The sequence below is a fragment of the Bacillus rossius genome, chromosome 8, assembly GCF_032445375.1.
Source record: "Bacillus rossius redtenbacheri isolate Brsri chromosome 8, Brsri_v3, whole genome shotgun sequence".
NCBI lineage: Eukaryota > Metazoa > Arthropoda > Insecta > Phasmatodea > Bacillidae > Bacillus > Bacillus rossius.
The window spans coordinates 47939257-47953606 of NC_086336.1; the positions used below are offsets into that span (position 1 = coordinate 47939257).

The window sequence follows — 14350 nt, forward strand, 5'->3', positions numbered from 1 at the left end:
TACGGAGGCGTGATTATTTTATTTCGACAGACACGGGAATGCGGGGGTCCTACAATTCCCCGAACGGTGGCGACGTCGCGGAGAGAGATAGATCCCTAGTTCCTGATGGCGATGCCGGTGGTGCTGGAGATCCAGGTGAGGTAGCTGGTGACCCTGGCGTAGACGCCGGGCCAGCCGATCTCGCAGCCCAGGGCCAGGCCGAAGGACACGATGCCGACCTGGGTCCTGGCGCCGTCAGTGTCGGCGACCACCAGGGGACCGCCGCTGTCGCCCTGCGAGAGAAGGCATCCGTCAGCACCCGAGGTGTCTCAGACAGGTATGGCAACGATGTATCGATATTTACCGAAATATCGATACATGTTCAAAATATCGATATTTCCGAAATATCGATACATGTTCAAAATATCGATATTTTTATATCGATTGTTTGTTCCGACGATATCTTATTTTAATAAAGTAATATTTTTTTTCAAGTAAAAAAAAAAATAAAGATTAAAATTATTTCTAAAATAATTTTGGGCAGGAAAAAAATAATAATAAAATAGTGGACCGATGCTTCGGAAATACAAATATTATTATTTGAAGGTAGAGGAAAAGGGTGTTGGAGTTCACAGTTGGGAAGTTCATAGGTTGGTTAAGTTTGAAGCATTGCAATGCAGTGACAGGTCGACTTTTGGGCTATGGCAGTGGCCTGTGACGAGGAAGTAGATACTTTGACGTGTGTCTACTATATGATTTTATATTCGTCTTCAGTCTTTTCATACAAACAAATATTATTTAATAATAAAAAAGTTGACAAAAATACAAATAAATTGTATTTACTAATGCTGGAAAGAGCTAATCTTATATTAGGTAATTTACATATTGTCTAAGATATATATAAAGAACTTAATACAACAATAATACTATTTTTAATAAGTAAGGCATTGGTAATAGTTTGTATATTATAATAGATTGATGCATGGAAAATATAGATATTTCAAGCCAATATTTTATCGCTATCGATATAATTCAAGCGATACATAGAAAGAACCGATATGTTGATTAGCTAAAACTTTTTTTTAAACTTCTTGACTGACAGTTTTGTAATTTAAAGTAATTTGAGCCACCCTTTCAATAAAGCTTCCGTGCTCAATGCCTGCAAATTTACTCTCTACAGTCACATTTTTTTTTTTTTTTTTTAATACTTACTCAAGATGAAAATCTTTTATTTCCCACCTACCCCAAACAAATTTTTCACGGATCGACGGCATCAAGGTGTTATTTCCTCTCGCCCAAAAGGAACGGTTGACACCGAGGTTTCACTAACTGGTCAGTGAGGAAATAAAGACCTGAGCGGGCTGTTTCCCTGTTTCCCCCCGGCAGCTCGCCACCGCCAAATAGAACGCAGGACACGGGACGCAGAGGGCAACTCGCCTGGCATGTTCCTCGACCTCCTGCTCCGGACAGGCAGACGTGAGACTGCACTATGACGCCGAGGTAGCGGATGTTGCACTGCAGGTTGGTCATGACCGGCTGCGTGACGTAGCGAAGCACTGGGCTGACTGTTTGGACAGCTGCATGGAAACAAACACAGGGATCGTCCTGAGCCTCATTCACAAGAATCGTTGCACTAAAACATATATATATATATTTTTTAATATTGCACTCAAGGTCTATTAGCATTTCGTAAAAACAAAACAAAAATGACTGCATCTAGTCACTTCAGTATCATATCTGTGCTTTTAAAAAAAAACTGTAGTTTCTCTGTTTGTTTGCTTGTCTGTATGTGCGTGGCGGACGCGAAAAAAAAAACTACTGGACCCTGGACCGATTTTGATGAAACTATTCTGTGTTCAAAAGCTTGTGATCTAACGTACAAACTGATGTATAGTGTTTCTTGCTACGATGACGGAATAAAACCACTTGTTTTCACAACCAAGTGCAAAGAATGTAAGGTGTGCTCCCAATTCAAGTTCGTTCATATTAAAGATTGGTCAGTCTTGAGTGGGCCTTGCACTATATGCCACGTGGGCGGAGGTTACTATACCTTAAAATATTTGCGAGATTTCATGAAATTTCGCCACATCATTGATGATGATTTCTTAGTTTGCATGACTACGGACTACTACTTCATAAAATTAGTACGTGCATAAAACCCAACTCTGAGTTGAGCAAAAACAAATTATAACTATGGACATTATTTCTTCAACATTCATGTGTTTTGCCAGCTCGTAATCAGAATGAACGGTAAATTCACTACTCTAGTTTTGCCCAACGAAAACATATATAAAATTTCCCCAAATTATATGGTCTCTTTAATCCATATATCTAGTTTTTTTCTATTAGTAGTGATTCTAATTTGCTTTCCTCTATATTCAGCTAAGAAAGTAATGTCTGTAATAAGCTAATGTCGTAAGAACAACAAATATGACTCATCATATTCATTTTGTTTCTGCAATACAAAGCAAGAAACTTATTAAAAATTTAAGAACTGTTTCTCATTTATTCACATATTTTCGAAAACTTTTAAGGTTAAAAAAAAAAATAACTAAAACTGCAATTAAAATGATACTGTGTATCTTAAGACACATATAAAAATGTCCAGACTTCACCAATATGTATAGATTACTTAGGGATCAACATTGTTTTTGAACCTTACCGTCAGATGGCCTTCCCCAGCCGCTCACTGTGCCTTGGTCGTTGGCGAAGGTTTTTGATTCCTGAGACTTGGATGGCAGCCTGATTGGTTGGATGTATGCTGCAAGAAACACAGAACCAAATCATAGTTGGGCTATGGAACAACTTCTGCTTCCGGACATTTTTCTGTGGTGCTTCGCTTTCTTTGAAACCCCTCGAAAGATGGAACGCATACAGGGCATATGAGTGCGCATAGACGCCCTATCCAAGCACACTAGTTCCTACGCCACAGTGAGAATGAAGGCGTGAGTGAGATTACTTACAGAAAAACAGGAATGTATGCATGATTAGGTTAATATTTTTGAAAGGTTTTATGACCCTTTATCACAATAAATCTGTGACACAGATGTAGCAAGAGTTGTAAAACCTGCCGATTAACTAGAATGAGAAAAAAATATCCACTGTAATCAATGTACAGACTGTTAGTCCGTACAAACAGAAAGGTAACAACTCGTGTGCGATTCGTGGGTTTCGAGATCTCTAAAGTGGGTAGTAGGCACAATCACAAATGTTTGAACATTCACGTATGAAGTTTTTGAAGTTATACCTCTTTAGACGCGTTATAAAAAAAATTGTGAGAGTGAATTTTTAAAATGCGACTGCACCAAGGAACGAAATTTTAACAGGATGAAAAAAATAGCTAAATACAAAAAAAAAGCTACATACAAGTACCAATTAATATTGTGCTTTTAAAACTTATACTTTAGTGATTGATAATGAATACGGGCTCATATTAAAAAAATATTTATTTGTTGTGAATATTAGTAATATGAATTGTGTTCATAAACGTTTTCAAGTGTAGGTACTTATATAAGGTAGGTTATGTTCCCGTATGTATAACATATTTGCATTAAAATGTATTAATTATTACATTTTTATTTAATAAATAATTAAAATTAATACACTAGATTAACCAATCAGCATATTTATTGATTTTCATTATTAATTAAAATTTATCTCGATTTTTTTTAACTAGTTAAATATTTAATATAATACGCATGCATGTATATGTTAATACTGAACACTGGGTATTTATTTATTTATTTATTTTTAATTTGATTGAATTCATACTTTACCAACCGTTCTTATAACATCACTCCAGGCTTTTTTATTTTATTTCTATCAATTGTTTGCATGCAAAATTAAAAAGAAATTTTTTTTTACTACGCCAAACATGTGTAACTTCAAAACACGCGCACATAGTCTGTCCGGTGTGGGATGGAAATTGTGTTCTCGGAAGTAGCCCGCGCCCAGAGGTTGCGGAGCTCGTTGGAGGAGTCGTCGCGGGAGATGGGAGTGGACAGGGGCGAGGGTGGCAGGAAGGGCCTAACCTCACCGTTGTAAGAAATCTTCTTGGGCAGCTTGATGAGCGCCACGTCGTTCTGGAGGATCGCCCTGTTCCACTCGGGGTGGATGTGTATCTCGCTGCCGACGAGGCTCACTTGGGACGACTCCACTGTCCTGATGTTGTGAGCTCCCAGCACCACCTCCACGGGGCCGACCAGTCTGCGAGAAACACGAAAACTCGTCACTCATGGTCAGCCTTCCAAAAGCATAGAATTTTTTTTTTCTTTGAGGAAAGACAGTGAAAGAATTTACAAGTAGGACTTTCCTGTTGACCGCGCATGACTAGAGATGTACTTACATACCCCTGCATGTCTGCCATCAGAGGAATCACTGCGATTCAGTAATATCTCGAAGATCTATATCAGTAATTCATCGCTGATGGAGGAAAATGAATGGTTTCAATGCATTTAGTTCCAATGATGTAAAAAAATAAGAATTTTATTTATATTTTTGTATTTTATAAAAAGGAAAAAAAAATTGGCAAAATAGCTGCCAATTATATTATTTTAATGCTGCAATTGTAATACTGTACGTGTTCTAAAAAATTTGGATGGAATATGAAAATGTGAGTTGCAAATTCATGTTTATCAAATTTTTGGGGACTGTAATACTTGCGTGTTCGGATGAAAGATTTATTTTATGTATTGATGAAAGTGATTCGTTTGATTTACACTGTTAATGTTGTATATTTATACGAAAGCGTATATCCAACTATTTTTTTAAAGAAATTCTTCATAAAACTACAATAATATTTTATAGTACCGAGATCTCGATAGTAGTTCAATGCTAATATTGGTTAACTAAATATTCACAATAAGATTTATTTCTAGAGATCTCTGGTGGTTATTCAAACGCTGAAGTTTGGAATTATCGTCGCAATTAGGTTACTTGCTAAAGATCTCTGGTGGTAATTCAAACGCTGATAGTGAGAACTAAGTAGTCACAATAAGGTTACTTCCCAGAGATCCCTGTTGGTTATTCAAACGCTGAAGTTTAGAATTAGATCGTCTAAATTCGGTTACTTGCTAAAGATCTCTGGTGGTGATGCAAAGCTGATGGTTAGAACTAATTACTCACAATAAGATTACTTCCCAGAGATCCATGTTGGTTATTCAAACGCTGAAGTTTGGAATTAGATCGTCTAAATTCGGTTACTTGATAAAGAACTCTGGTGGTGATGCAAAGCTGATAGTGAGAACTAAGTAGTCACAATAATGTTACTTCCCAGAGATCCCTGTTGGTTATTCAAACGCTGAAGTTTAGAATTAGATCGTCTAAATTCGGTTACTTGCTAAAGATCTCTGGTGGTGATGCAAAGCTGATAGTGAGAACTAAGTAGTCACAATAAGGTTACTTCCCAGAGATCCCTGGTGGTTATTCAAACGCTGAAGTTTGGAATTAGATCGTCTAAATTCGGTTACTTGCTAAAGATCTCTGGTGGTGATGCAAAGCTGATAGTGAGAACTAAGTAGTCACAATAATGTTACTTCCCAGAGATCCCTGTTGGTTATTCAAACGCTGAAGTTTGGAATTAGATCGTCTAAATTCGGTTACTTGCTAAAGATCTCTGGTGGTGATGCAAAGCTGATAGTGAGAACTAAGTAGTCACAATAAGGTTACTTCCCAGAGATCCCTGGTGGTTATTCAAACGCTGAAGTTGGTAATTGGATCGTCTAAATTCGGTTACTTGCTAAAGATCTCTGGTGGTGATGAAAAGGTGATAGTGAGAACTACGTAGTCACAATAAGGTTACTTCCCAGAGATCCCTGGTGGTTATTCAAACGCTGAAGTTTAGAATTAGATCGTCGAAATTTGGTTACTTGCTAAAGATCTCTGGTGGTGATGCAAAGATGATAGAACTAAGTAGTCACAATAAGGTTACATCCCAGAGATCCCTGTTGGTTATTCAAACGCTGAAGTTTGGAATTAGATCGTCTAAATTCGGTTACTTGCTAAAGATCTCCGGTGGTGATACAAAGCTGGCAGTGAGAACTAAGTAGTCACAATAAGGTTACTTCCCAGAGATCCCTGGTGGTTATTCAAGCGCTGAAGTTTGGAATTGGATCGTCGCAATTCTGTTACTTGCTAGAGATCTCTGGTAACTCCCGGGATATCCCCGGTGGTGGTGGTGGTAGTAAACTCACTCGTCGACGCAGTGGGCGGCGGTGAGGATCCACTCCTGGTTGAGGATGGACCCTCCGCAGAAGGAGGTACCTCCTTGCACGGGCAGGAAGAGTGCGACCTGGTAGGGGAACGCGTGCTGGGTGGCCTCCTCACCTCCCACGATGCGAGACCCCACGGTCAAGTCTGGTCACACGAAGGAAAATGCCATTCAGGTGGAGAGATCCCTTTCATGTTGAAAATAATAACGAAAAAAAACCAACAGTGATGTCATAATTCATCCTATTGGTTTATGTCAAATGTTCTCAAAGGTTGTTAAAGGCTTATTAATGAGGAATTTAAGCCTCTTTGACGAAATTTGAAGTCCTTTTTTTGGAGGGGGGCCATAAAATCTTGAAATTTTCCCTCAAAACTGGAATTTTTTCCTTGAAAATAATTAATAACTTTACTGATAGAATATTAATAACATGTGCTCTTTAGGACATAGAAAATCTTGTTATTTTCGAACTAGCACACTTTAAGTGAAAATTAATTTATTCAAACGTGAGATTTAAAAAATATATATTAAATAGTTTATTACTTCTGAGTATATGTCACTTACGTAACTGCGGATAAATGTAATGAACGTTTGAAGAATTGTTTTCAACATTATAATAACTGTAATTTTGAGACTATGTTGTGTACGCCAAACGCAAAATTATATGTACCTTTTATTGTGCCTGCAAAATAGCAAATATGATACGTTTGATTTCAAAGCATTTACAAAGATTTATTTATATATTGTTTGTATTTTCAGATTTTCTTTAAAACGTAAGGGGTTTTTTTTTTCACTTAGAAACATTTACTTACTGTGTGGTATTTCTGGTTTGACGAAATTCTCGGGGTAGATGTCTCTGCGGATGATCTTGCTCAAGTCCCGTTGAGTTTGCTACAGACATTACAAGTATTATTAATTATATTATATTATTAAATAGGCAGTGAACATTAACTTTATTCGTCTGCAAACAGAACTTCGCTAGCGTTGGACAAATGAGAATAGTGTGATTTTACGACTAAGAAGGTAATAGAATTTTTCTATTGAATAATTTAGTTATTATTTGTGGTTACCATACATAAATAAAAATTTAACTGCTGTAATTTAAGAACAATCTGTCCACTAAAAAAATTACAAAAATGAATACAGTTCGCCAAGTGGCCTTAAGGCCACTGTTATCTTGGATGCCCCATCAATTTAAGCCTGTAAGCAAAAAAAAACATACTTGGTAAACCTCCATATTTACATTTACTTCCAATTAGCGTATTTTGAACCACTAGTACCAACGGTCTTTGTTAAATAATTTTCAAACCAAAAACACGCAAAACTCTAAAAAAAAAAATAAACTTGAAATAAACGAAGATACGAGTTTTGCGAAACGGTCACAATTTTTTTTTTTTACATTCCGTTTCTTTTCGTCTGCCTGGTAACTGAATCGCCCAGAACTTTTCAAGAATGAGTGACTCTGATCTCTGAAATGAGGTCTGGTACATCTGCGAGCGAGTGTGCCATTATTTTTTTATTTTCAAGTGGATTTTTTTTCACTGGACTTTCATTTTGCAGGTCGTGTGTTCATATCCCGGTACTCCCATCCTGATTTGTTTTTTTTTTTTATTAATATATTTCCCCGAAATTACGTTAAGTTCCTTTCATTCGGCCATAGCCGACTTATTCTCCTAATCTTATGTCCGTCCTTCTACAATTATCTCGTTGATGAAACATAAAACAAACAAAAAAAATACTTTGTTCACCATAAATAAAAAAAATTTTAGCACTTTTTTGTTTTGGTTTTCTTCTTTCATTAATTTTTAATATGGGCAGTTATAATTTAACCAGTTCGCAGTGGAGCTAGTGGTGTGATCCAACAGGACCATACAGACCAATAGGGTGGTAATTATTTTACTACGCGTGCAGGTGTGAACGTGTCGTAATCGTCTTGCGCCTTACATAGGTAGTCTTGTTGCCAACACAAAATATTTCGTCAATAATTATAGACCCACTAAATATTGTGTGGAAACAATAAGAAAGAAGGAAATATTATGTTCGTCTCAACTTTTTATTTGTGACAAAAACAAAATTTTTGTGTCATTGATAAGCCACTTCGTGGACACTATTGACAAAAATTTGGACGCCGTGGACAAAATAATTTGTGGTTGGCAAACAAAACTAATGTTTCAGTGTGTGTGTGTCTGTATGTTTTTTTTGTCTTGCCTAATTGGTTGGCCATCATCTATGCGCACTGAAAAGAATACGTCCACGCACTGCGTCAGCAGTGTTGCGTCGGGAAACAAAAGAAAAAAAAATCGTAAAACTCACCGGGAGAGCAAAGGCACTCGCCACAAGGGCCAGCAGGATGATGGCGTTCATGGTGTCTGTCGTTCCCAGCAGTCACCTTGAATAAACATGCCCCACTTCGACGAGTCGGGCCTTCTTATACCCCCCATCGCCGTGTGAAACCTGCCGTTATCTCGTGGCACGTCACAGCAAGCAATATCCCAGAGCTAGGCGGGAGGAAGAGCCGCACAAGTCCACTGAGGATGATTTGCAATGGGAAATATACAAAACTCAGTGGCGGATACAAGAAAATTTATTTTGGGGTGGGGGGGGGGGGGGGGGGCAGAAAGAAAAATTGAACAAAAAAATAATATTTGAAAAGATTTATTAAAAAAAAACGTTACTATTGACACGAACACACTTACATATGTACCGACAAAATAGTAGCAGTAAACGATGCGGCTTCTCACACAGTTGAAATTGCAGGAGCTCTAACTGCCCACCTTGCATCACACAAAATAACATACTGCCTTCGCTGATATTTTGTAAATTTTTCCCATTCCCCCCCCCCCCCTCCTTGCATCCGCCACTGACGAAACAGTTCTATAGATCAGTGTCGTTTCAGAACTAGCAATAGAAGTTGTTCAATTTAAGAAGCTTTCAAATGTTGCAGAAATTGTCCAAATATCACGTAATCTTTTCACTGCAAAAGTACAAATTTTCTGACGTAGAATCTATGGAGTTAGAGTTGGTATGTGCAAAAGAGGGACTTTCACATTAACACAAATTTCTGTTAGTATGGTCGGTCGCGTAACTTGTCTCAAATTTGACATTTCTCAAAAACCCATTTCTCCCAATTGCCACTTGCAAAGCAACCCATTGTGTTTGTTTACCAACACAGGCAACCACATGAAGTTGGTTGTGTACAAACACTGTTGACAGAACAACAAACAGAAGGATACATTAAGGATACGTAAACCAATACATAAACCATACAAAATACCATACCAATACATAAACCAGTTGGTAGTACTTTTCGGAACTATCAAATTTAAGACAAGTTACATGACACACACTATATTACTATCTACGTTTAACAAGGTAGGCCTACCAACGACGCATTTAACTAAGTATTGATAGAAATTTTTTAAAAAAAAGATCTATTAAAACATAGCATGGTGGTGTTTTACTGTTCGGGGCTGTTATAGATTACTTCTTTTTCTAGTAGACTTCATGCCCGATTTCACAGAATTTTATCATGACCCGGGAAAAAAATCTATCTACATCGGGGTCAGTAGAGACGATGAAAGTTACGATGAGATGATGAAATTGGAGCATTGGAGGAATGAACTGTTAGATGAAAAAGGAGTGTCCTTGGGGAAAGCTTTATCATACAAATATATAAAAATAGTTGGAGAGGGATGCAGTTACCAATTTTTTTTACTTCAGTTTACGGATTTTGGGAAGTTGTCAACAAGTTTATGAAAACTTCAGTTATAGGTGATTTGTTATTTTAATTTTTTTTTTCAGAAATATTTTCAGATGAAGCAAGGTGAAAATATTTGCTTTTGAACTTCCCCTCGGTATCTTTAGATAAATTATCTTCCATCTGGACAGTAATGGTACATATATTTAATCTCGGATTGGGTGTCACACCAACTGAGGATTCGACACCCCTGAAAACTCGTAAACTATGTAGGCTACAGAGTTGAAGTAAATATATCTCAGTAGAGCAGACTTTTCTCGTGGTCGTTAAGCATGGCTCACCCGGTTAACATTTGCAGTGATGACGTAATGAGCGTTGGTGGGGAGCGTTCGAATCTAAGTCAGTGAGAGCTGTGTCACCGAAAGTAATAATCCGATTAGCGTGATTTAAACTTACAGTTGCTCGTGAGTGTGCACCGAGTGGTGATAGTCGAGTGGAATAACTATAAAGTTAACTGACTTTGGTTTTGAAGCCATTAATCGCAAAATGCTTAAGCGAAAACTGGTTTATGTAGGAGAAAACATAGGAAGAAAAAGCGAAATTTCCAGAGCAGAAACAATTAAAAATGCAGAGAAGTGTCATGGGTATCGAATGAGGCAAAAAGTAGCCGAGAGAAATGAGCCAGTGGGGCAAAACGAGCCTTCGAACGAGGCGCGAAATTTGCGCTCTAGCGAGCCTCAGCCGTCCGCCTCGCGAGAAGCGACGGGGAATGCAGAGAATTATTTGGTAATGGACGCGGATATGCTCTCTGATGATTCTGATGTTGATGTGGAGTCAGTTGAGCCAGTGGTTGTGAACGATGGGTCGAGTTTGTCGCGGTTTGGTGTCACAAATTTTTTTTGTGTCGCAGTTTTTCTGACGTGGCCACCCGATCGTCAAGTAAGACGTTCATCGAATTCACGTCAAAAAATAAAGCAACATCATTTTTTTAAATAGTTTTATTTATTTCGTACACAACATTGCTTAATCAACAATCTTGTATAAAGCTGTCATGGCAGTGAGCTTTACATAACTGTCTGTAAATAATTAGTAGGTAGTGTTGAAATGTCGCAAATTTCTGTCGCAATATTGATAAAATACCACATATCTTAATACTTCATACTTGACTTATTTCTGATAGTAAAATCAATAACGGCATTTGCAAACACTTATAAAACAGTAAAAAAAACAGTATTTTTACTAACTGTTGTCTGGAGATATGAAAGAATTTATTCCCATATGTCAATTTTATGGTGAGAATAAGTGAAATTTGAGTGTACCTATAATTTTATTACTAACATTTCGCCTAAACTTCATCACTCCATTGCAGTAAATGGCAAACTAAATTTTAATATATCTGAGGCAACCATATGTTTGTTATTTTAATCTTCATTATAAAACCTCTCTGAATTTTGATGTAAATATTGGTTGCAGATAAGTCACTTTTTCTCCAAGGATTAAATGTGGTTTATCAGAATGATATGAAGTTTTTTTAAATAAAAGATAATACTAAGTGACATTGGTAGTCCAAACCAAATAATTAAACGCGTTCTTTTGCGCAAAAACTTATGTGTCAAATAGTTTTATTGATTACATTTTTTGACAAGCTATGTTGCTATTCCTTACTATATTCCTATGCAATTCCTAACTTACATATAGCTGTACAAATGTATTCGCATTTAACTTAATATTGCTAGAAATTTAAAAAAAAATTATATCTATTAAAACATAGCATGGTGGTGTTTTACTGTTCGGGGCTGTTATAGATTACTTCTTTTTCTAGTACATTCCCTATTTCACAGATTTTTTATCAAAACCCGGGGGAGAAAATCTATCTACATCGGGGTCAGTAGAGACGATGAAAGTTACGATGAGATGATGAAAATGGAGCATTGGAGGAATGAACTGTTAGACGAAACATGAGTGTCCCGGGGAAAGCTTACCGGGACACGGCAACGTCAGCCACGTTTCCCCATCGGGAGAGAGAGACAGAGAGAGAAAGATATATATATATATATATACATCTGACCACTCAAACACCCGGTGGCCCTTTTATAAGAAGAGAGACTAGACCAATTCGCAAGTTTCATTTCGCGATACAGGTTAAAATTCCAGCAACTTGACATTTCGGGTTTCCTTCGACAAACTATCCTCGCGGTTTGCCATGGAGGACGGATGAGATAGCTGGGGAACCCCCAGACGGGGAACTGTCCAAGCGAGGAGAAGCCCAGTTAAGAAATATCTCGAGTGAGCAGCCGATGAGAAGGTAACACTTCCCCGAGCATGTCGAGCACATTTGGAGTCAATCCTAGAGGTCCTTGAATCCATGGGTTGTTATTGACGTGACAACGTCTAATAAATCGATGAACGCCGGCTGCACGCACGAAAAAGTGTCCCGTTACGCACATTGTCCAGTTACGCTGTGTCCCGTTACGCTCATTGTACGCTTGCGCCGCATCTATCTCTCTTCCACTCGATTGGAACAACCATCGATTTGACTTTTTCGAGGCACATTAAACTTGAAACACTCCCATTCGTTTCCTACTTTTTCCTATCATCGTCCTATCCTTAACATAATAACACAGATTGGAAGAAGTTAAATAGCAAACATGTATAAAAGTTATAGTTAAAATAATCCCTTCGTTAAAGTAATAAACATATTTTAATTAATGAGTGGAAATAAAAGTAAATTTATCAATAAAATTGTAGATTTCATTTCACTCCTTCTTTGTATCCATACAAAATAGCGATATTTCAATAAAATGATTCAATTTTATTCATAAAACTATGAAATAATTTCATCAATGTTTTGTTATTACGTTGTCACGTTAAAATATCGTCCGTAAACCGACTTTACAGGCAACAAATTTTTTTTTATACAGTCCTTACTTGCAAGACGGCAAATCTAAATCCCGTTAAGGGCTCCTCCTACCCGGGCACACAAAAGGTGTGTAGAGCTTCAGGAAAAAAAAAGATACGCGATTTAAAAATTTCTCAGGATATCCGAGTGGTGTCATTTTGCGCAAAGCATTTTAATTATACGCTGAGGGCGTATGAGTAGTTCTGTTTCCGTATTTAGTTTTTAAACTGTATTTTTAGAAGAGTGGAAATGGCTAAAACGTGTGTTACCAGAATAATCATTAGGCAGGAAACATTCAGTACATATTCTTGAAAGCTCTCAAAGGACTTGTATTACGTCTTCACTTTCATTTCTCCGCCATATAATGTCACAGTCGTCCTATGCACGACGAGAAGACTGCGCGTCAGTTCAGAGGCGACACCGCGCTAGAAGCACCAGCCCGCCTCGCCAACACAACTCCACCCCTGACTGGACGGGTCTCGAAATGAGTGTCATGATGGTGCGCTTCAATCAAACATCGGCATTTTCACAAACTCGGCCACCCTTCGGTCCGCATTAGGCCGCGTTTTTCGGGACTCTGCTGCACGAAGAAACAACAAACTTGGACAGACACAGCGACGCTCAGGCGAACCCAACAATGAAAATAAGCAGGAAACTTAAACTGGACAACAAAATGATGACAGCGCGGATGAACACAGTAGTAGGCTTTCTAAGACAAAACAGTTTCAACGTTGTTGGTTTTCTATGAAGCTGAGGTTTTTCTGTGAGAATGTTCATGAACTAATTTTTAATCTATCTTCCCCATTGCAAGAATCATTCAAAAATTGATATAAATTATAAATGTTTGTACAATTGTAAACGATCTCCTTTTAATACAACTTGAAGCGTGACATTCAGGAAAGATCTATGAACTAAGGTGTAAGTTCGGGTGGATTTCACATATACCATCGTTGGACCAGAAACACCCCATAATCACAATCAATGATTCAAATCAGTGAAATGACATTAAATTAAAATTATTTTAGAATGAGCCGGAAATTGTTTCTGTAGTTACGAAATCAGTGGAAGTTTTCTGGTAAATCAAAGAACTTCAGGAGCTGAAATCAATTGCAGGAATTTACAGATCCAAGTGTAGGCCTAATGTGCGTTTGAATCAGGGAATAACGTCTTATTCTCATTCGTTAGATACGACGAAGGGTGACGAGGCGAGAACTAGAGCACTGGCGGAATGAATAAGAGGTGAATTGGGGGGAAATGGAAGCACTCCGAGAAAACTCACAGGCAAATGCAACGTTCGCCACGTTTACCACTTGAGCAAGGAAAAACTCCGGGCCTGATAGCATCGGTAATCGAACCTCTATCGTATCGATGGGAGGCGAGTGATCTGAACACTGTGGCCCACTAGGTTCAAGAAATTAACATAATTGCAATTAAATTTTACTGGTGTGAAGAAGTCTCAATAATTTAAGATTCAGAGTATATTCATTTATTTATTTATTTTGTTTATTTACTCGTCTAATTCTTCAATGTGTCGAAATTTGGGCGCTTACCGCCTTGTCTTACACTTAAC

At 37.7% G+C, this 14350-nt stretch overlaps 1 protein-coding gene across 1 annotated transcript; it reads right to left on the bottom strand.

The window, feature by feature from the left end:
• On the bottom strand, positions 1–9523 carry LOC134534870 (brachyurin-like). Its single transcript, XM_063373514.1, has 7 exons — positions 8498–9523; positions 6997–7075; positions 6171–6333; positions 4016–4185; positions 2642–2740; positions 1417–1556; positions 1–272 (listed from the first exon to the last, which is right to left on the bottom strand). Exons 1-7 carry the CDS (start codon positions 8546–8548, stop codon positions 96–98), a joined length of 879 nt encoding a protein of 292 aa, XP_063229584.1. The 5' UTR covers positions 8549–9523; the 3' UTR covers positions 1–95.
• Between the last annotated feature and the right edge of the window lie 4827 nt (positions 9524–14350).